This window comes from Misgurnus anguillicaudatus, chromosome 21 (genome assembly GCF_027580225.2).
Source record: "Misgurnus anguillicaudatus chromosome 21, ASM2758022v2, whole genome shotgun sequence".
Lineage (NCBI taxonomy): Eukaryota > Metazoa > Chordata > Actinopteri > Cypriniformes > Cobitidae > Misgurnus > Misgurnus anguillicaudatus.
The window spans coordinates 45,906,606-45,930,508 of NC_073357.2; the positions used below are offsets into that span (position 1 = coordinate 45,906,606).

The window sequence follows — 23,903 nt, forward strand, 5'->3', positions numbered from 1 at the left end:
CAGAGCAACAACGCTGGATGCAGACAGGGTCAGATAAACTAAAATTTCTTCCTGATCACAAACAACACACAAAAACCTCAATCTTCATGACAGATGTTTTATTCAGAGATGCGATTAATGTTGCAATGGTGTTACTGGACGTTGTCATGCTTGCCCAAGCCTTATACCTCTATTGGCGCTTTTCCATTGCATAGTACCCCACAATTTAGTTTAGTTTGGGTCAGCTCACCTCACTTAAAATTAGCCACCACAAATAGATGTTTGCACATCAGATTTATAACCACCTCTGTCTCACATGACAGTTTCTGTTTAAACACCCGTTGCGTCAGTCGACGGCGCTCCGCTGAACCTCATTGAAGTTGCATTTAAGCATATATAATGCGGACGTGCACGTCGCGAATGTTCTGCCACAAACTGCAAGTCTGGAAAAAACTGTTATGGTGTCCTGGATTCTCAACCTGTGAATGTTTTTCATCGCTAAAAGGGTGTTTGGTAACTTATAGCAGAGCACAGATGAGTCATGACAATATGTTTGCTCAAGACAGCACAAGCTAGCAGTAAGCTAAAGCTAATCTTTTACATTATAGCGATGACGTTGGTAGTGACGATTCTCTCAGACCAATCAGTGATCTACATTGTTTTCACATCACGTTTGGTATCAGCTCGGGTCGCTTGGAACCCCAACTGAGTACAAAAAAAGTATTGGGTACTACATACTGCACCCAATGGAAAAGCCCCCAAAAGTAAGCTGACCCGACCCAAACCAAACCAAACCGTGGGGCACTAGCAATAGAAAAGCCATATATGATATTGTGGACCTGCATCTCTCCTTCAATGCAAGTCTACACCTTTTATTACAAGGGCATCTATCTTACAGGCACAAATAGGAAGTCGGACACATCAAATCACCTTAACAAGCTACATGACATAAGTGGTACAGGCCCAGATATAAAGTTAGCTGTTTTAAAATTTATAGCAAGCTCGGCTTGTTAGATATTGAACACAATAAATACTTTATATCTTCCTATTAGTAAAAGCTTATCAAAGCAACCACTGTAAACCCTGTATGTGACAACATATGGCAGGTGTGTCAAAGGGCAAAAAAATGATGTTTGCCTGTGCAGATGCACAAGCAACCCAGCATATGTAGCCTGTGCATGATGCTGTCTGCCAAAACAGGCAAGCCTGATCTTACTAAGAGGACTGGCATATTCCCATTGCCAGGACAATAAAGAGAAATAATAAACAGATTTCCATTGGCCCTATCTGCTGTTAAGGAACCGCTCTGGTGTGCCAGACCACAGTGGGGTGATGTAATACTCTACCAATACACTGAAAAGATAGATTTGCCTTTCTTCACGTTTTCATGTAAAGCTGGACTGTGCCCCTGGTCTGAAGCATTACGGCTCCACACGCCATATGGAGCGGTAAAGTCAGCTGCGCCGACCACCCATGCTGCACAGATCTCTGCAAATTAAACACTTAAAATAGTATTTAAAGCCAGGCGGTATATAGTGTAAACACAAATGCATTGGGAAGCGAACAGGATCACAAGCACTTACGGTACAAAGGTTTTAGAAAGAGGACTTTGTAAACAGCTATTTAAAGTTGACCCATGTAACTAGTTAAAACAGAAAATGTAAAAATAAAACAGATGTTTTAAGCTGGCATCAAGCAGACCACCAAAAACGGAGAGATTCTTCATTGAGTGTTTATCACGGTTAGATCGCACTTGAGTCATGACCAATGAGTTTCCAGCAAACCTCCCAGAGGAAGTCTTGTCTGGGAAGAGTAGAGAGCCTCAAAACCAGGATGGGAGAGCGTGGGACTACGAAGACAGGATTGACCCGTGTTCCTGACCCAGTCCAGCTGAGCTCCACAGGGACAAAATAGGGACGCTGCCTAGGATTCAGAACAAGTCCCGTCTACCCAGACACCATTGGGACGGATACACCAGGGAGAGCTGATCATGAAAGTACCACAGTAGCGCTGTCCTCCCTAGGGACGCAACCGAGCTCTGGGGCACAGTAAAACACAGAGACTGAGAATATCCAATGCTTTAATATATGTACCGTGTTGTGGCAAAAATACCCACTGAAAGAACAAAAATATATCTGCGGGCATAAATACTTTACATTAGCAATGCAGCAATAGAAGATCTCTCTCTACCACTTCAATGGCAACAAAATTTCTTAATTGGCAATGCATAACTTGTAACTCGCATCTTACAGTCCCCAACATTTTCTTTTTCTGGAGATAGATGATAAGTCCTGTGAAATGAACACACACACACACAAAAAAAAACACCACCCACACATCCGGTTACTGTGTGAAAAAGCAAAAAAATCATCACTAAGACTCACACCAAGTCAAGTGGTAGTGGGATACAAAGGGTTAATGAGCCGAGTTGACGCCCCTATCAGCCCATTACCCTTGCCCGGTAAGTGTGGCTGGGGGTAATGCATTACAGATGTCCGTAGAGAGCTGTAAACAGTTCCTTGAGGGCATATGGGCATTAAGGATGAACCTCCCGGTGAACTCTTCTGTTTTTACCATGGCTTCCAAGCCTGCCCACCTTAACTGCTGGAGGGACCCCCCTTACCCAACCTAACAACCTTGGCCAATCCCATCCCTGTACTCCCAGATACACCTTGTAGTCAGGATTAAATGCAATAATAATAAAGCTACTTTCATGTAGCCTGAGGAGAAAATAAATAAAACAATAAGAAATAATAGAAAACATTTGCCATACGAATTAAAACTAAAGCCGACTATGGCATTAAACTTTCATTAATACTGCAGCTGAAACCATAATCACTTGATGCCGTGTGGGTAATTCCCCCTTAAGGAAAGAGGTAACTAGTTCCTTATGCCGTATTCCTCATTTAAACATGGACCAAAGTATCACAAACATGCAAGCAAACGTGCCTTACAAGCCCCTAGTAAATCGGCAGTTCCTATATGCAACAAAACACGTTGTCGCATGACAACCAGCAGGCCTTTCAAATACAAAAAAACACACAAAATAATTTGAAATCTCACTCGGGCTCATCCTAAATCTAGCTTAAACTCTAATGTCCACACAGAAAGAAAACATCTGCTTGGCCTTTTTATTTGATCATAGGGAGGTGATATTAGAAACCAAGATCCCAAGAGAAAAAAAATGACAGGATAGGAACACACCCACTGTTCAATCATGTATGATGGTGCTAGTTTGACAGAAATATAAAGATAAAAAGAAAAACTGAAACAAGAGCGAGGCTACGCTGTTAGCTGATGCTGGTCTGCTCCAGCAGCCCGGAGAAGGAGGGGGGTGGAGGGCGTATAAACATGCTGAGCTCACGATCTGCTCCGAGGGACAGTGAGCCAAAGATCTGGCAGGTTTTAGTTAGTGCTGTTTACATTGAAGACTAGCTGAACATTCATCCTTGAGGAAGAAACCGGTTAGAATCAGAGTTAGAATCAGAGAGGAATGCTTTGGTTAGTATTGGGACTTCACCAGGACACACCAAAAAATTTGAAACACAATAACACTTATGAAGATATGAAGAGTAAAGATATACTGGATATGATCATAAGTGAGACAAGATTAAAACATTTAATAAAAGCAGTATCATTATTCAATTTTGAAATTATTGTGGTGAAGATCTAAGTGCGCTTGATCTACAGAATCCTATGTTTCATAATTTATCGCATGCCTCCGAGACATCTACTGATGTGGAGCAAACAGCTCACTGTTTATGCATTTATAATGACGGTCTAAAAGTTTGCCTAAGATCATACGTGCAGCTAAACTCCACATGAGAGTTTTATCCTGCGCTAACCCCATTCTGCTTCTTTACATAACAACTACATCTGCAATACAGCGTAATTCAGCAGCGTTATTACTTCGGTTTTAGATTGAACTGTCTAAAAGCAATACACAAGTAGGCAAGATAAAGCCTTTGATCTGGTCTTGGTAATGGCCGTGTTTGCCGGCATGCGAGCTGTACTATGGCATATGGCTCTCCCAGCAGTGTTCCGGCACAGTGGGAACAGAAGGCAGCGCTAAAGCTGATCAGACCAACCAGTTTTCAGGTGTAAACAATGACAAAGGGCGTGGACTCTGAAAGTTTTATAAGTCACAGTGTCAACGTGGAGGTTGAGGCGGCACGCAGAGAAGGCGCGCTGGCCGTCAGCCAAGCCCACATACAATACTCGACTGTGATGCGGAGAAGCTTCCTTAAGCCTTTTATTACCGGCTGCAATTCACTGCTTGGTAAACAAACGAGGTAACCGTCCAATGGTTACGCTCCGCCAAATCGGAACTGAGAAGAGAGACATTTGTGCAGCGCAAACCTGCGAGTGTTTGTTTTTTTAGATACTGGATTTTTAATCCGGGTGAGAGTCACAGACAATGCTATGAAATCTCACTAATGTGTTATCTGTCAAAGTCATCTTTGCGGATATGGATTTTCTCAAGGCTAAAAACAAACTCATTACTGTTGTCATCTTTTCAGGCAGATGTGGGGATAGCCTATGCAAATGCAAAACACACATCGACACTCCCTCTAATGTGACATGATCTCACTTTTCACACTACTTGATGTCACCACGATGGCTTCATTTCAAGATAACATCAATCTGCACTCTCGCCTACAGCTGGCAATAGATACAGGCAAATTCCTCATGAAGTACATAGTGGATTGCAAGTAACTGCCTGCAGACACAAACAGGTTGTTGGCGTACAGGTGTGTGTAGGACTATATCTGAAAGGAGACTCACCTTCTCCAGTTGTTGTCCGGAGGAGGAGAAAGGTACATATTCCCATATGGAGAACTCTCAGCGTATCTCTGTCAAGGAAACATCTACAGGCATATTGTACAGTTACATGCACTTCAAACATTGTATGTTAATAAAACAACGACTATCAAAAGAAATTTTTATGGGCAATGTTATAAATCTATATTCTATTTAACATTCTTTAAAACCAAAATATATCAATTCACTGACATCAAAATATTGTAATATATAGTAACCGGAAACTACTGCTCTACTGGTATCAGTCTCCAAGTTCAAGACTCTTTATCAGTCAATGCTACAAACAGATATTACAAAGTGCAAATTGACAAAGAGAAAAAAATTAATCAAATGAAAAATGTTTGAGTCAGACTTGCAACTCAAAATTTCTACACAGACCCCTGCATATACAGTACTGTGCAAAAAGGCCACCATTAGATTTGTTGTTTTTGCAATGATATAGTGATACACTCACCTAAAGGATTATTAGGAACACCATACTAATACTGTGTTTGACCCTGCCTTAATTCTATGTGGCGTTGATTCAACGCGGTGCTTAAAGCATTCTTTAGAAATGTTGGCCCATATTGATAGGAGGATAGCATCTTGCAGTTGATGGAGATTTGTGGGATGCACATCCAGGGCACGAAGCTCCCGTTCCACCACATCCCAAAGATGCTCTATTTAGTTGAGATCTGGTGACTGTGGGGGCCATTTTAGTACAGTAAACTCATTGTCATGTTCAAGAAACCAATCTGAAATGATCCGAGCTTTGTGACATGGTGCATAATCCTGCTGGAAGTAGCCATCAGAGGATGGGTACATGGTGGTCATAAAGGGATGGACATGGTCCGAAACAATGCTCAAGTAGGCTGTGGCATTTAAACGATGCCCAATTGTTATTAAGGGGCCTAAAGTGTGCCAAGAAAACATCCCCCACACCATTACACCACCAGCCTACACAGTGGGAACAAGGCATGATGGATCCATGTTATCACCATGTTTACGCCATATTCTGAATGTCGAGAAATCGAGACTCATCAGACCAGGCAACATTTTTCCAGTCTTTAACTGTCTAATTTTGGTGAGCTTGTGCAAATTGTAGCCTCTTTTTCCTATTTGTAGTGGAGATTAAACTAAATCCCAATTTGTAATTCTAATCGAATGACTTCGGGACTTCAGTCTCCTAAAAAAAGCTCAAGATGTGTTTTGTGCCAGGAGAGGTCTCACTAAATACAGACTGATGCCTGAAGAAGACATTTAGTTTTGAAAATTGTTTTGTTTTTAATTTTGTGTACATATTTCTTGTATTTTCTGTTTGTATATTAATAAAACGAGTGAAAAATAAATATGGATGGACATTAAAACTTTGCTACAACAACAGAGCTGGTGATGGTGGCTTAGGACCTTTGCACAATACAGTATTTATTTATTATTTACACATTATGGATTTTGTTCTGCTTGCACCATTAACATTGCTTTTGTTGTTTTCTGTTTCTGGCCTACTGTTTTTGCTTGAAAAGTTCTGTGTGTAAATGGCAGAAGTACCAAGATTGTTAAATATATTACATTAGAATCACATAATATCAGGGTTTATGTATTTGATGATGCCATGTGGACTAAAATACTGTATAGTCCTAAAAACACAGAATTCCACTTTACTTCGCAAGTTCCAGGAACTTTGGGAGAGTGAGGTAAGCTTTCTAAGAGAAAGCAGAGCTGAAGAACTCCTTGGGTAAACCAAATAATTCTCCAAGTCAGGCCAACAATGCTGCTCCGTCATGTTTGTTGGTGCCAAGACTCACATCCAAACAGGGGGAGGGGTGGTTTTACGAGGGAGAAAGCAGGACAGAGTATTTCTCTGCTCAACATCTGCTTAGGCCTGGAAATCCCAGTCATCAGTTATGTTGCTGTAATGAGAGACCAAGCTCTTCATGCCAACCCTTCAACCACCAGCCCTCCCCATGACCCGAACCGTGACACCACACAGCAGCACAAACAACCACTGAGGACTCCAAGACATTGGCACTCCAATCAAACAGAGATGTTATGAGAAATTCAAGTACATGTACTGCATCGCTTGTATGAAATCTTTCCTGTGACAGACAAGGATGTGTTGTTGCTGATACTCTGCTTGTGTGGTGGGGTGGGCGGAGATGATGACATAGGCCAGAAGGCTTGGATTATGAGGGATCCTTCCTAAGATCTAATTAGCCCATAGCTGTCGAAGCAGACTGGAGAGACAAGACGGCTGTGACAGCACCATCGTCTCAGAGGCTTCAGGAAGGTGTGGGTGAGCGAACCTTCCTCTCTGACATCTCACACTCGACCCACACCACCCATCGCCCAAGCGGACATCACTTTAGATACTGACAAAGCGACACCAAGGCATGCTCCGATCGATCGGCTGGAGATCAGTATTGGTCGATCATGGCATTAAATTACTAGATCGGTACTCGCCAAATTTGCCATGAACCCATCTTTGGATTTACTTTTGTCATATTAGGTCTTATGGATGTGGCCGCACTCCGAGACCATTTTTTATAATCCCTTACACATGTGCGACCTGCAAATTTGGATTTTGCTCTTGGTCTTTATACGCGAGTTTTCTGAGGGCATGCTCTGATCCTAAAGGGTGGGACACACCAAAGCTTTTTTACGTGGCTAAAAACGCCTGGAGGACGCCAAATGCCAGCTGTTTTTAGCTGAGCGCCAGCTTTCTTCAGCCGAGCACTTTGGTAGCTGTGATACTTGAGCTGTGAGCCGGTTGGTTGTTGTAATACTTGTCCCACCCTCCTCCACTGTGATTGGACTGGCGTGTGAGAACTGACATTGACGAGCGAAGCTTTTCACCCAAAGTTGAATCTCTTTCAACTCTCGGCGCTCAGAGCTGAGCGCGGAAAAACGCAGAGCGCCGGCTTTCAGCTCGAAAAAAAAATGCCTGCTGCTGGCTTATTTGAAAAATACCTAGCATCCATTGGAAACAATTAAAAACATGCGCCGCTCGTTGGCGTAAAAGCTTTGGTGTGCACACCCCTAACAGCGTGAAGCGTCTTCAGATTAAATAGCATATACAACACACATCTATCGCGACATTGCATTATTTGCTTTTAAAAGTTTTGACGGTTTAAACTTTCATTTTACTTGCAGCTGCTCTTGTCCACATACACCCAACGAGTACACACAAACACAGCCTGACATTCAACGCGACAGAGCAATGATCTTTCTTGTGTCATAAAGCAACAGTAAGGTGCAAAGAATTATGCTTCTAAAAGTTACAGATAAATGTACATAATCTTTAAATTCAGTTCATGTTAATTGTAGAGTTATTATGTATTCATTTTATTTAAAGAAAAAAAATAAAATATACATTTTAAGTAGACATGGATTAACATTACTTTATGGTAATGAGCTATGACGCGGTTCGGCACCAACCAATTACAAGGCGGAAACGTTCTGCGCCAACCAATCGTAAAGGTGGAAACCTCCGCTTGAGAGATTTCCAGAGAATGCATTCAAGTGATTTTTAATGCTCTCGCTGGCTGCGTGAACGTCCATCGGGTGAATAAGGGCGCGTTTGACTAGTGTGATCGATCTGTTGTGATCGATTGGTTAATCGCGCCGCGGCCGGGTTGCAGAGGTGGGCCCGGAGCGCGGTTCACTTGGGCTCAGGCGCGGAAGGCTGTGCTGTGAGCGCAATCACGCCTGAGCGCGATTCAAAAGGTGAAGACGTCAGTTGCGCGACCACTCACCTTCATCTGCCACGGTAAAAACCTTTTGATGCGCGCAGCGTGGTTACGTAAATGTCCGAGCTGCGCACGTGACAGATCAACTAAGCAATATGATGACATGTGAGAGGGCTGTCTGTAATCGCGCACCAAACGACTCCGAATAAAAAACACAGACCTATCATTACGGTGGGTTCCAGTGCTCAGTGAGAGCTTTACTTCCTGCTTTTTTCAAAACAATCGCATCTTAATGACGAAAGCGCGCCCGGACTCGGATCGATAAAAAGTACAGCGTGAGTGCGTGCACCTGGGGGAGTAGGAAGGGGTGACAATCGCGCTGGGGCATGGTTTGGTTTGGATAATGTGAATGCGCCCTAAATCTACATGCACGCTTAATCTTCACACCCACTACACTTGGGCCAAATACAAGAAAACGTAATTTAAGCAGTCAAGGGCAAGACAGCAAGTGTGGTTATTTGGACGCAGCCAATGTTTTCCCCTGTGCTAAAAACCCGGATAAGATCCAGAATAAGATCCTCTTTTTGGTACTAAAACAACGTCAAGGTTCTTGTCGGACGTACCTGCGCATTGTTCTGCCTCACTCATTCTCTTTAGTTTCTGTTTCTTTCTGTCTAACTTCTCGGCGAAAGCATCCGCTGTACCAGTGGAGCGAACACGAGCACATCTGGCTTGCGCAATAATAAATGAGACGTCATTGCGGCCGCTGTGATTCCGTGTTGTCAAGAGAACTGACGAAACTGTGTCTTTCCTCCTTAAAAATATAATTACCCGAATCGTCGAAATGCTGAATTAAGATCACGATCTTTTAACGATTAATCGTGCAGCTCTAGTATCGAGCAACGGTATCGGCAGATCATGACGATAATCGCAGGAATTGCCGAAAAGATCCTGATCAGAGCATCCCTAATATATATTGAATGCATTGTTAAAAACTTTTATGTGATAGAATAGGCTGGCTAGTGAGCATTTGATAGAGCGACAGTCTGTCTAGTCTTGGCCGACACTGTTGAAATGAAACAAGCCAAACAAGCCAACACTGTGAGGGACATCTGGTACTAAAGAGAGGGAAAAAGAACGAAGGGTTTGAATGTTCTCTCGCATATTCTCTCTCTTACCTAGACTCAAACAACAATTAAGGCATTTTAGGCATTTTCTGCATGACAGTCATTTCAAACATTTGTGTATCTTTGGATGGTGGGATTTTGAAAGAGGGTGGCCTATTTCATTAGGTAGTCTTTCAAAAGGCACATACGAGGGAATAAAAAGACAAGCATAAATAGAAAATGCTTTTTGAGGTTGGTCGGAGCGTAAAACTGGTTTTGAACTATAACGACTTCGTACTGTATCAGATCAATAGAGATTTTTATTCATAGTGCAAAAAGTGAACTAGAAAAACAACAACAAAAACAAAGCTTTCCAAAGAGCAACTTCCCGGCCAATCAGAAGCTTAATAAAACTGATCACCATTTTCTATTTCATAACACAACAGGGATAAAACCTGTCAGCAACTGTCAACCAAACAATACAAAAAAAGATAGTAGGGTAAGAAAAAGCAGGTGTGATACATTAGCGTATCTTCGGCTCACAGAGAGGGAGTGTCTCAATTGACAGAGCAGCCTGCCAGAATTCTGACAAACAGGTCTTGCAGTTTTTGAGCATGACTGCGGTCACCATCACAAAAAGCCTTTTCCCTCTAACAGAACAAGGATGGCTGCAGTTCATCGTGTGGAATTACTTTGAACCCATCATTCAAAGCTCTTACGTAACTCGACTCTGTCACACTTTATTCGGACTCCTTCACGCAGTCTTTTTTGTCTCTCTCCCTATGACATGGCATCAGAGCGAGTGGACTGTTCCAGTACTGACACAATATTATCGACAGAAGCGACCGCTCTGCTTATGGATAATTCAAACCCAAAAACCTCAGCCTGGCTTCAAAAGACTAAAGATGATTCAAATCTCAGACCTTCATATCTTGACTTGAAAGTAACTATAAAATTACTAAAGCCTTTTTCTGTTTATTTAATCTTTGGTATTAATCAAAATCTGCAGAAAAACTAAAAATCATGAAAGAAACTCATCATTCCTCAACTGGAGAAGCTAAAACAAAAACAACAACAACTGCAAAGCCAGTGAAATTACAAGACCGAACCATGTGCAAAATAAAGCGCCAGAACATTTAAGATGATCGGCGATGAGGTCTGTAAATCACTAATGAGGACACCAGAGTACTGATTTTCAAATCTCTAAATGCTTCTCATAGGAACAGAAAATGAGCGGGGAAAAAACAGGTTATTGCGGTTACCCACTCATTCACACCCACAGTAAAGCAGTGGGAATATTACTACATAAAAACACAGTCTACATCACTGAGCTTGAGGGGTCAAATAAAAAAACACTGCCCACATAAGCAAAGGTCAACAATCATGACGACACACAACATTATCCCCTCATGATAATGACGTCTCTACTCGCAAAAAGCACAGTGAGTACAGACCCTCACGGATTATGGTTGTGATAAGAAAATAAAGCTCTTTTTCTCTACTAAAGCTGAGCCGTTACACCGGTGAACTTAAAGGATATCTGCCGTCCATGCTTGTCAATTGGTCTGCGATGCGGAGAGTTGATCCGATTGCGGTCTCGATGGACCCTCTCCACCAGACCGTGATGTCTAGTCCCTCTGACTCCAGAGTCCAGACCGGAGGGAAACGCACCCTGTAGAGAAACAGCCTTTGCGTTAAGACCCTTCCTCACAAATGCATGATAACAGTCCTGTTTAGTAGCAACATAAAACTGCATGAGAATAGACATTTTAGATATATCTATATTTTAAGAAGCATGCAAAACACACACAAATTCAGTATCTAAGTGCAACCATTAGCCTGTGTCCCCCGGTGATTTCGGACTACACCAAAGCGGAGTGCTTTTACCTCTCTACGTTTGGTTTCTCATGCTGGATCAAAATGTAAGGGATCACTGCTCCATGCCTCAAAGAAGCCTTATTCACAGCAACAAGAGCACTTTCACCTGGAGGTACACAACACTATTCTCCATAGGGGATTGAAACAGATACAGTTCTGTGGCTCACCGCTTACTTGAGGGGATAACTTTGTTTTTAAATACAAAGTAGATGCAGACTATTAGGAGAAGGCTTTGCAGTAACCATCTCATGACATCGCTTATCTGAAGTTTGAGGGGGAAAAACGAGGCATAGGACTTGTCTTCTACTAAATAAAGTGGTCTAGCATCACCAATTAAGTGGACGTAGATTAGTGATAGAGGGCAAGCCAGGTACCTGGAAATCAGTGGTGGCATTGCCTATCTGGTTGACGTTGGGCAGAGAGCCGCCATAGTATTGGGCTCGGTTCTGAGACAGCCGGAGCTGCTGGACCTTTTGAAACTGCACCTGTAATAAAGACAAAAACAGAGTAAATGCATCTGCTAGAAAACTTAAGATAATAATAGATAGTTAAATGTTTTACAATTGATAAATAAAAGGAAAGTTCTTAAAAATGTGTTGGTTTTAGCAGTATGCCTTTCTAAGCCCATGCTGGAGTAAAAAGTAAATCGAAAAGAAAATTATCAATTCTGATCAGGCATAAGCAAATCAGTAGGCGTACCTACCTCTCACTAAGCAAAGGACAAAATTTCAATCTGAAAGACTAACCTTATTTAGTGATATATCACATAAGCTGCTTTTTAAGTCAAAGCAATCGTATTTACACATCGCTCTGTACAAATTATAGTGCTTTGTCCACATGGACAGTACAGCATTATGCACATATCCTAACTCTATATCCCTATCCTGCGTCTAGTAATTGTGTGAATCACAAACCAAAAGAAAATATCTTCCTTCTCATTATGTCTTTTTTTAAACCACGGAAAAGCCACAACTTTAAATCTGATGTTGCCACAAACTGTTCCAGGCAGACGGCTCAGAAACACAGCTTTTGATAAACATGCACAGATCCTCTCTCCTCGGCACACATTCTGGGGTCATGGAAGCTCACACCAAGCCTTTCAATGTTTGCCGTTATCAAAACAATGACACCCCAGCTGTGGACCAAAACCAAGCTGCTTACTAAAGCAGAGGATTTCCCTAAAGCTTATGCTATTCCCTCCGCTCACCAACAGCGCTCATTGCAGAAGGTTGTTTATTTTAGCGATTCCAAAGCCTAGAATGATTCAATTTCCCTGAAAATTACATACAATTTGATTTGTAACTTTTATTAATTCTGCGGGATATAACACAGACTTGATCCTGGGAACCGATCATGCCAAAGAAAAGTTAGCACACCTGCAGCTGGATGTTGTCTTGCAAATATGTAAAGGGTGATACAACAACATTCATTCCAGCCTGAGTTAAAATATAAGATTTCAATTATATATCAATTAAAGCAACCAATCAAGTGCTTTGAATGAATTAAAACCGACTGAACAATGCCTTTATTTCCTGCTAATTCAAATAAAATGGCTGTGTGTGTATTCTTAGCTATACCAGTGATATGTACAGCGAGCATGCAATTCTTCGACTGATTTCCCTAAAATGTCTAACCACAGCAGTTCTGTGGCATTAGTGGTGTAAGTAGGGATGCGACGTTAAATGCCGATATACACTATTATACAACAGTTCTTTCTGGTTCTCGAATCTGATTGGCTAAGAGGCGTGCAATATTTTAATGATAACGGCACAGTAACCGCTTCACCTTTCGTATCATTCCGCCACCTAGTGAATGGAGGTCCTCTAAACAGGCTCATCTCTGAATGGAAAAACTGCAGGCACACACGGACACACACAACCGCGTTGTTTTGAATCACTCTCTGTGTGTCTCATTAGTTCACTAGCTCGTAAATCAGTCTGTGAATCCTCAATCGGAAGTTATTATTCCGTCAAAGATCAGCGCTCTTGGATGTTACGTTAAAGTTAATGGGAGTAATGTCTTGTCACATCGTGTGGACAATTAACACTTGGAAAGAGGAATGTAAACACTCATTTTTTTCTGGAGCTATATTTCTTATCAGAACACGAAAACACAGTGGAACTGCAGGTAAGCACCACAGCTGTTAAATGTGGACATTGATCATTTATTTAATCGCGACGTGACTATTAAAACATGTTATGAGATATCGCCACTGGTATATTTATAAGCAGCATGCAAAAACATCTCTCTGACACTTATAAAAAACATATATATTTATATAGTACTGACAAGAACGAAGTCTAATAATAACCGAGTGCTGACATGGTAAACCAATAGTAACATTTATATAAGTATTGTTTTATTAACTTTTACCTTGCGCCAAAACAATAACAACACAAAAGAAACTAAATATGAATAAGAAAACAAGTAATAGTTTATCATGACACCAAATACTGCAGATTTGATCTCATTTTGACCATCAAAAACAAACAAGGCCAACATGAGACCCAGGGAATCCCTGTCAGAGATGTAGCCCAGAGAGGGCGGTGGTCAGCGGGGCGAGTGAACACTGATGTCCGCTCATGCTTTGGTTCTCATACGTACCGAATCTCACTAAGCAAACGTTCAAACAGGCGCTATCTTTACTAATCAACTGTAGATTTAAATATAATACATATATATTCTCGACTGAACTAATCTTAAATCTACACTTTGTGACCAAGAAACGTTAATATAAAGAAACGCCTATCCGTCCATTGAGTTATTATGAGATTCAAAGCAGCCGAAAGTGTTACATGTCATTCTGGCCGCCCTCAAATCCGTGGCGGAAGAAGTAGTTCTCAAACAAAGAGGCTTCTAAAATAACCTACGGCCTCGTGCCTCTGCCCTAATCACAGCCGTGATGATATAGAGCTATATCACACTCCTACTCGAGCAATATTGCTTAAATAATGCCTGGCCGATGACTATTTTGAATCGCACAGCTGATAACATACACAGCTATTTCATGTACTATTTCAAGTCCTTATCGATCTGAAATCACTGTTAGTCTGAGTCGTTTATAACAAGCGTTTGAAAAAGCAACATTCACCAAACATATTGATGAATATCAGTCATGTGACCTTTTACATCATGCCGCCATCTTGAGTACCTACCGAGTACCAGTAGGCTACTGACAAGCATTGACTAGCTGGCTACAATTTATGAATTTCTTATTTTTTACCGTCTATGACTTTTACAGATACGGGAAACAGCTACAACATTTTGCACCTCGACTGTCATGAAAAGAAACGCTACTTTAAAAAAATATATCTTTGTTAGGGTGTGATGACTACTCTATCCCTGATGCGTTTTTTCAGCCACTGTCCTCTGCTACCGAACTACCACTAACACTATTTTTACAACACTAAGAAGGCACGACATGAAACTTTGCTCGAAGTATCACCTGGATCTCTACACATGAACACGAGCATTGAGAACATTTTTTGTGTACACAGAGTTTACTAAAAAAAAAGGTTTTGAACAACTGACTTTGGCTGTTATGGTGTCCGCTCGTCATCTTTGCCAGAAATAAAGAGTCGATCTCCAAATGCAAATGAATGAATCACATATGAGGCTTCTTTTTCAACTAAAAGGTCAATATTGTTTTTCACTTGCGACAAAACAATCAATTATCCGTGCATTTATATGGAACTATGCTTTAGGAGCTATCCATCTTCACTCTCCTCCCTCCTTACGCCGCATTCGGAGATCTATACATATTGACTGTGAAGATGGCGGCGAGTGGACACCAAAACAACCAAAGTAAGTTGTTTAAAACCTTCTTTTTAGTAAACTCTGTGTATACAAACAATGTTCTCAATGCTCAAGTTCACGTGTAGAGACACAGGTGATACTTCGAGCAAAGTATCATGTTGTGTCGAGCCTTCTCTTAGTGTTGTAAAAATAGCGATTTTGATGCTCACAACAACTGAATGACGTCAGCTGATATTCATCTGTTGATTATACATATTCTTTATTATGAAAATACCTGAAAAGGTTTAAAAAACAGCAATATAAATATATAATTAAGCCATTTCCTGCAGCTGCGTGTGTATGGTTCGTCTTCTGCGGCGCATATCAAGTTTCTGCACGAGAGCGCCCTCTGGCTTTTGGATGTAGTGGCATTTCACCGCAATTCATTGAGAAGAATAGCAAGCATCATCTGTTGATTAATCGGTGCACCCTTAGTACAAGTAAGGGGATGTTTTTTATTTTAACAAATTTAGCAGCTTACAGATGGTAAGCATACAGTTACTTTGTTTATCAATGGTACTAGGATTTAGAACAAATCATAATTATGCAAAGTTGTTTGTTGTTTTTGCAAGTGCACTTCTTATGACAATCAGTTTTGTCTGTTTAACTATAGCTGTAAATACAGACAAGAGGCTTTAGTATTGTTTGGTTTGCTACAGTCCGTGATGTTAAAAATTAACTTAATGTGTAAAATTCAACGCTTGAGCTCATGAACACAAATCTGCAGTTTTTAAAAACATTTTCCTCCAGGGCTCATTCCAATGGCTGATGTGGTACGTCAGCAATAAGGCGGAACCATTGTAAAATGCAAAGGCTTTCATTTACGCCACTTATTATGACACAACCACATTATTGTGCCCTACAAGATGAGACAGCCAAATAATTTGCTGGCAGATCATTCATTCATTCACAACTAGAGACTCATCTCTGAGAGACAGCTCTGCCTCTGGTATAAAAAAACATTTAACTCAAAACACCTGCACAACATTTCCTAACCCTTGACTGACCATTTACTTTTACGCATTTGGCAGATGGTTTTATCCAAAGCAAAGTACAGTGCATTCGATTTATGTTTTTCTCTAAGGTTTGAACCCACAACAATGCTCTACCAACTGAGCTACAGTCACAACTGCATTTTTTTCTTTCTCAGACAGCAGCGGTCATAATTATTTTTACCAGTTTGTAGAAAACCAGTGGATGATTTTTGAATGTGGTTATGATGTATCAGCACCTTTAAAATGTTTACATGCATGCAGTACATATAAATGCAAAAGAAAATGCAAAGCAGCTCACCGCACTATAACACAGTTAACATTTTATGTAGTGTCATTAACCGTAGTAACTATGGCATACATTGTGGTTGCCATGGTGACTCTGTGGGGTGGTGACTAACAGCTAAAGTAAGAGAAAAGACACCTTTGACAGACTATTTTGAATACATTAATATGATGAATGACTCATCAAGCAATCACTAGTAGATATTATAAACAGTCATTTCATAAAACGCAATTCTAATTTATAGTGTGAATGACTGCAGGTGACTCACTACTCTCACCACATGCATTTTACACACACACACACACAACGATTCAAGCCGTACAGTATAATCTTTGGCAGTTGCATTTATTCTATCAAATAAAAAAAATAAAAAAACACGAAATAAGGTTCTCATGTGGCTGTGCTTACCCTTGAGACGGTGAGGTCTGTCATGAGCTGCTCGAAGGCCCGCGTCTCCTCCGCCTGTTTTTGGTTGTGAAGCGCGATCTTCTCGCTGAACTTCCGCGGGTTGGAGCCACTCGAGCCCGGGGATCCTGACATGGCTGGGCCGCAGAGTTTCGAGATCAACTTGGCAGGCAAAAGATTGTTGATTGTTTTCGATGTAGAAGTCAAATAAGTTTATGCTCTCCCCTCATGTCTCCAAAGGGTTAAGAGTGCTGTCCAGATGCTTTAGAGGTGTTTGATGAGGTCAGTTTAATGACAGAAGCTTTGCCACCATTAATGAGCTGGAAAACGCGGCGAAACAGTTTATCAACTTAATGGACTTAAGTACACCAGTGTAAAAACTGTATAAAAATATAACAATTCTTTATCTTTAAATCGCTGAATGTCATGGGTCGATTTTCTTGTTTGCTAAAAGTTTGTCAGGAAACTGGACATCGCCAAATATTCAAGCGTTTAGCCTCGGTAAGTTAGTGAGATTTGTCTGGCATCAACAAACCAGCTCTTTAAACTTGCTTTTTGATTGTGGTAGGATTATAACATGTTAAATACCACCGCCACACAAAAAACTTCAACTTTGATTTGGATGTCAAGTTTGGTAAGTTAACGACTCTAGCCACCGAGCTAACGTAAATACTTCAGATTGTGAGAACAGCTTCAGCTTTTATTATGACCTAAAAATGTAAGTGTCTACCATTATTTATGAATGAAAGTAGTCAGTTTGTGTTTATTTACCTGTTTAAATTGGTATAACGTTACGTGATTGATACAAGTTAGTCTGATAGGTAAAGTGAGCCGTGACAGCTAACAGCTAATGAGCGTGACACAATCACCGCATTAAAATGTATCAACGGACTTTTTAAAAAATAGAAATGGCGGTAAACATTCGTTCGTCTCATTAAACGGCCTACTTATATAATAAATAAAAAACAATCTCACTGACCACAATACTGAACTTAGTTTTGCCAGATTTCAACAAGTGGTCTCGCCAATGTAAACCTCATTACGCATTCAAAACTCACAGAAACGGGTAACGTTAAGAGCAACACGAAGTTCGCAGTAAGGTAGCAAATGAAACTCACTGTCCTGCGGTGGCACCATCAGCGGCCACTGATCGACCGCTGTTGTCATACGAGTCTGAGAAAATGTTTAGATGTTACTGATTCGTGAAATGCAGCGGTGAAATCTGATCGCGTAGTCCGCGTGTACTCCCTTGCACCCTCTTCTCCGTGTCCATCATCTAAATCCACCTGAACTGTAATACACCGACTCCTGACTTCACGGCACACATTTGTTTTGCCAACTCCGATCCCTCACTCCGAGTGAAAACAAGCCGCGGAAAAAAAATACACAAGCCTGCCCCAAAACTGCATGCCAATTTTTTAAAGTTGTGTCCACAAGGCGGCAGTGGAGTTCCCTTAAAGGGATACACCCCCTTATTTTTTTATTTTAAAGGGGTCATATAAGTCATCTTATTTTTCCTTTTCTATAAAAAATTAGCAATGTTTTTTAGTGTAACAAAACCACACCAGGCCTAATAACAATGATAAGGTATGGAAAATGAATTACATTATTGATCTTGTATTGATCTTTAATTAGTTATGCTCATTTCTTTCTTTCTTTTCTTTTCTAGCAGGTGTTACAACAAACCGTCTGTTTGTTACAATTAACCCCACCTATGGGGCAAGTTGTTACGTTTGCACTCCTGTCACTTTCAGTGTAATTGTATGATAACGGTAGGTCTCACAAACAAACTAAGTGTTCAATTGTTGCATAGATATGTGTGTTGGTTGTAAAAAAATATTAATCTAACTTATATATTTTTTGAATGAAAGAGCCAAAGCCAAAAAGCATTATTTTGTACCCTGCTTTCCCCTACAAACTTAAACAACACTATGTCTAGTTTGCATTGTTTTGATGTCTGTGTCTTCCTCTGTTGTTGCTGCTTATTGCCAAATCTGTTACTGTTTTTCCCCACAGGCAGAAGCTACAACCAAACAAAGCCCACTCTACAAGCCATAAAATGCTGGTTGGCTGAATCAGATTCTATATTAAGTAACTGCATTGCTACCTATAAGAGGCTCTTGATTTTCTGTGTAGCAGCTGGAAACATCATCATGTATGCAGAATGTTACCAGCTACAGGAATAATTACATTTAGGATGAGGTTCCTAGCTAATCAGAAATTATACCAGTATGGTAAAAACAGATCAGTCAGAGGATGCTGTCTGGTCCTTCTCAGGTGAGGGGAATGCTAAAATGCACTTTTTATTTACAACTCAGTATTCAGTACTGCTTGACTTGCATCTGAAGTCAGTCAGTAACTTTATCCTGGACTGTCCTGACAGAATGGTGAGAGTGGGGACCACCAACTTGTCAGTATATCCTCTGACAGGGCTGCGTACCCTGCACCCTTTAATACTCTAGGCCAGGGGGCAGTTTCCCAGACAGAAATTAGACTAGTCCTAGACTAAAATAAATGTAAGAGCTGTCCAAACTGAAAATATCTTGCACTGAGATATCTTAAAATACATTAGTGTACTCTGTTTTGCCTCAAAATGTAATGTTTTTAGTTATATTTCCTAATTAAACTACGGCCTAGTCCTGGCTTAAAAGGATAGTTCACTCAAGGGTGAAAATTCTGTCATCATTTACTCCCTCTCGTGTTGTTACAAACCACCATAAATGTCTTTGTTCTGATGAACACAAAGGAAGGAATTTTGAGAAATATTTGTAACCAAACCATTCATGGACCCCATTTACTTCCATAGTATTCTTTTTCCTACTATGGAAGTGAATGGGGTCAACAAACGGTTTGGTTACAAACATTTCTCAAAATATCTTCCTTTGTGTTCATCAGAACAAATACATGTGTACAGGTTTGTGGCAATGTGAGAGTGAGTAAATTATGACAGAATTATTGGGTGAACTATCCATTTAAGATAATCCCTGTCCGGGAAACCACCCCTACATGTGTTAAGCATAAATATAACATAATATATGTGCAAACAAGTCTAATGTTTTTAATATTTAAATATAAAAATAATTATTTGTTAATGTGTTGTTTTCAGTAAACCTTTGTCTGCCAGAATAATTCGATGGCTATATATAAATGAACATCAATAGTCCTTATTACTGCCCTGATTTCTCCATGTGTTACAGACATTTTGGGGCTAGTCAATAAGTTAAAAACCTGTCATTAAATTTAAAGGGGACATATCATCAAAATCGAACTTTTTCCATGTTAAAGTGCTATAATTGTGTCCCCAGTGCTTCTATCAGCCAAAAAAGAACAACCCAGTTACTTTTTTTTGGTAAACCATTCTCTGCAAGCATTTGAAAAAATTAGGTAATTAAAATTTGGCTCCCCTTGTTATGTCAGAAGGGGATAATACCACCCTCTAATCTGCACTATCCAACCACAGCACTGCCATTTAGTGCAGAGATCAACTCATTTGCATTTAGAAGGACACACCCAAAACGGCACATTTTTGCTCACACCTGCATAGTGGCAATTTTGACATGCTATAATAAATGATCTATATGGTATTTTGAGCTAAAACTACACATATGCACTCTGGGGACACCAAAGATTTATTTTACGTCTGATATACATATTTTGGCAAAATGCAACGGGTCCAGGTATATATTGCTTAAAGAAAATTGCATACTATGAGTTGATATGAGTTGGCATTTGTTAACACTTGACAAAGATTTGCATTTTTCAAAAACAAAAGTCAAAAATACAATAAAAATACAGTGTGCTTCATTATCTTTATAAATGTAACGTTCTTTTATTTTCGTTTTATTGCAACAGCTAACAACTGACTCTTAGAGCAATTTATGAAGAAATCTTACAGGTATCAAAGCAGTTTTCTCTTGAAAAACAAACACTAAGATCAAAGAATTTCAGGATTCACTGAAATTGCTTTTTGTGTGTGAAACACTGGACAGTGAAATTCATAATCCTGTCATTTACCTGATCAACATTTATGTGAAGAACTTTAAAGTGTTGCTAGCGACATTGGCAAAATTACAGTTAATTGGTACATTAGGACATTTTAACTGCTTTACAATTCAAATTCCAAACAGCTACCAGTATCAAATGCACAAGTGTAAATATGCATAATACAACTTCAGAAAACATTTGAACAGAAACATATAGCACTTTGTGTTTCAGGGGTCCAAAAACACCCAGCCAGAAATCAGAACATTTAAACTCCAAAAATTAAATTAAATAGTTTTATGTTTTGTTCTAAAATATAAATCAACCAACTCGAAAAATGTTCAGATGTCAGTCTGTACATATGTTAATATTTAATTATTCATTTATTGTGTTTTCAAGGATAATATTGATGCCTAAGCATGAGTTTATAAACCCACATTACTAACCAGTAAAAATATGTAACCATCATTTAACTTTTACATCTTGTTTAAAGAGCTATATGTTAAAGCAAAAATGAGACAAATGCAATCGTAAGCACTATTTGCTTCTGGTCATCAAACAATAAAATACATTTTTGAGCCATTATAAGGCTTCTCCATGTTTATTTAACTAAAGGCACCATAAAACAAACAAAAATGACAAAACAAAGGACACAAGGCAACAAACATTAGTGGGACATAAACATAAAATAATTCCAGCATGACGTGTCTGAATTCTCTACAAAATATATATTTTCCAATAAGTCTTCATACTTGACAAGCCAATGAAATAACCCATTTATGATACTTTGATTCTAAACAATGAAACAAAAATTGGTCTGATAAATATACTTTGGTAACATTTAGTTTTCTCGGTTTCTGTTTTCCTATAGAATAGGGATACTAAGAGACATTTTCTGTTCTCCCAAAGCATACAACGTAATAAAAATGTTCATTTTGCATATAACATATAGAGTATTTAAAGCTCATGCAAGTACAGTCTGCAAAGGATCAAAGCAAACTACTGACACTCGTTTGGATACTGACAATCTCAAAAAAATGGACAACAGTCAATGATTATTTGTCCAAAAGTTAAGGGATAGTAATCAATGATGCATCAAATTATGTACATTCAAGGAACCTATCCTTTCAATTAGACAAAATGGTACGGTGGCACATTTCGAGTAGTGCAGGAAAGACATTTAAACTAAAGATGATTGTGGTCTTGGCTTCACTTTGTGTCAACAGTCTGTTAAGGTCCTCTATGAGCGTCTATTTGCCGTAGAACTTCTTGTTGAGCAGGAAAATGAGAAGGTTGACATTTACAGTAGCTCGATCAAACAGCTTCATCACAGCCACCCCCTCATACTGTAACTGAAGAAGGTCCTGTAATTAAAAAGTTTACAAATTTACATACATGCACAGCAGGTCCTTAAAATACATACATACAAATCCATTCACTATATGATATTGATAATTTTCACCTTTCAAGATGTTTAGATTTATTTAAGGAAAAAGATTCCCACCTGGTATTCCAACAATAATGTCTCCAAATGGACTCCCATAAGCTTAGCTTTAACTTCAAACACTCCTACAACCTCAGATGGGGAGATCTCAAAAATGACATTCTTATACCTGTAAATGATAAAGTATTTTATTAGAACACCAGCAAATAAATAAAAGGAAAAATGTAGACTAGGAACAGATGAATCAATGCAAAATATGCCCAATAATGTGATACCCACATGGCATTAATAGGGTGCTTAAAGGTGACATAGAATGATTGAACAGAGTATTTATCCTTGTTCTGTGATGTGATATGTAGACACATTTTTTTTTGTTTGGGTCTGTAATGCCTTAGAAGCTTCCTAAAAACCTCTCTCAGATAGCTCTATTAGGGTGGGGGATTTTAAACAAGTGGTTTTGCACCTATTTGGCTCCCCCTACTGGCTTAACTTGCAATCTCATTACTGATTGGCTGACTTTGCTGCCACTCAAAAAATGTAGCCAATTATTTTAAAGTGGAAGGACAGTTAGATGCCTGTGATGTCATAAGCATCAGTTTTTCAGATTGGGCTGTTTTCTGGCTGACATTTCTAAAAGAGGAATTTCTATGAGACTGAGATGTTTAGCATGTTTAGCACTTTTTGTATGTTTGTGAATGTGGGTAGACTACCATTATTCAACAAAGACAAGGTAAAAATGTTTTTTTCATTCTCTGTCCCCTTTAATGATGTACGACATTTGAACACAAAGTTGGAAGCATTTCCTAGAAATTCTCTGTCAATTAACTGACCGAATCTGCAACACAACTATTTAAACTGAGTTTAAAATCATTAAACTCACTGATTTTTCTGCAAATCCTCAATGTCAATGAGAACACCCTTCCCATGCAGTTGGGCTGCTGTGTACTTCTGCGATACCTGCTTACTCTTCTTAGCCTTATTGTCTCCAGGTTTCTTAGAAACTCTGTTGGTAAAGAAATGACACTTTCCATGATCTGAAGGTAAGAGCTTAACAGCAATTATTCACACATAAACTGCAAATTAAACACTGTAAAAATTCGTCACTCACTTGCCCTTGCTGGCTAGATTGTCCATGCAGGTTTTGATGTATTGATTGTAGTAGTCAATCTGCACATTGTAGAAACTGGTCTTGGAGTTCAATGCAGCATTAGTCTGCTGTAGCTTCACCAACTCCGCCTTTCGCCTCTGACGATATCGCCTCTGGTTCCGGATATCCTACACAAATAATTACAAATTAAAAGTATATTCTACAGTGGGAAATTAGTGACACTGCACATATTATATCAGCGAAGCCATTTAAATATTAGTTTAATATGATTTCATGAAAATAGGATGCATGAGGCATAGGCAGGGTTTCCACACCTTAGTTAAAGGACCAGTATGTAGGATTGTGGCCAAAACTGGTATTGCAATCACAAAACTTGTGGCTAAAACCGGTACTGCAATCACACAACTGGTGGCCAATACACAACATGACAACATAAACATCAG

The 23,903-nt window shown here is 39.7% G+C and overlaps 2 protein-coding genes and 1 long non-coding RNA gene across 4 annotated transcripts in view; 1 reads left to right on the plus strand and 2 right to left on the minus strand.

Moving 5' to 3' along the window:
• Positions 1–17,062, minus strand: part of crtc3 (CREB regulated transcription coactivator 3) — a 33,593-nt gene extending 16,531 nt beyond the window's left edge. Inside the window, exons 1-4 of the mRNA XM_055209403.2 lie at positions 16,931–17,062; positions 11,824–11,934; positions 11,112–11,243; positions 4,765–4,826 (exon numbers count right to left, since the gene is read on the minus strand). Of these exons, the coding sequence (XP_055065378.2) occupies positions 4,765–4,826; positions 11,112–11,243; positions 11,824–11,934; positions 16,931–17,062 (437 nt within the window). The remainder of the gene's footprint in view (positions 1–4,764; positions 4,827–11,111; positions 11,244–11,823; positions 11,935–16,930) is intronic.
• A 184-nt stretch (positions 17,063–17,246) lies between these two features.
• On the plus strand, positions 17,247–19,602 carry LOC129447660 (uncharacterized). Of its 2 annotated transcripts, none has more exons than XR_008645537.2 (3): positions 17,247–17,561; positions 18,597–18,699; positions 18,944–19,602. It is a non-coding gene; the product is annotated as an uncharacterized lncRNA (long non-coding RNA). The 2 variants fall into 2 exon arrangements; XR_012360026.1 differs by having other exon boundaries at positions 18,597–18,650; positions 18,948–19,602.
• Positions 19,603–21,490: 1,888 nt separating this feature from the next.
• Positions 21,491–23,903, minus strand: part of iqgap1 (IQ motif containing GTPase activating protein 1) — a 53,404-nt gene continuing 50,991 nt past the window's right edge. Inside the window, exons 34-37 of the mRNA XM_073859244.1 lie at positions 23,461–23,627; positions 23,233–23,355; positions 22,413–22,521; positions 21,491–22,272 (exon numbers count right to left, since the gene is read on the minus strand). Coding sequence (XP_073715345.1) covers positions 22,159–22,272; positions 22,413–22,521; positions 23,233–23,355; positions 23,461–23,627 — 513 coding nt within the window. The 3' untranslated portion in view covers positions 21,491–22,158. The remainder of the gene's footprint in view (positions 22,273–22,412; positions 22,522–23,232; positions 23,356–23,460; positions 23,628–23,903) is intronic.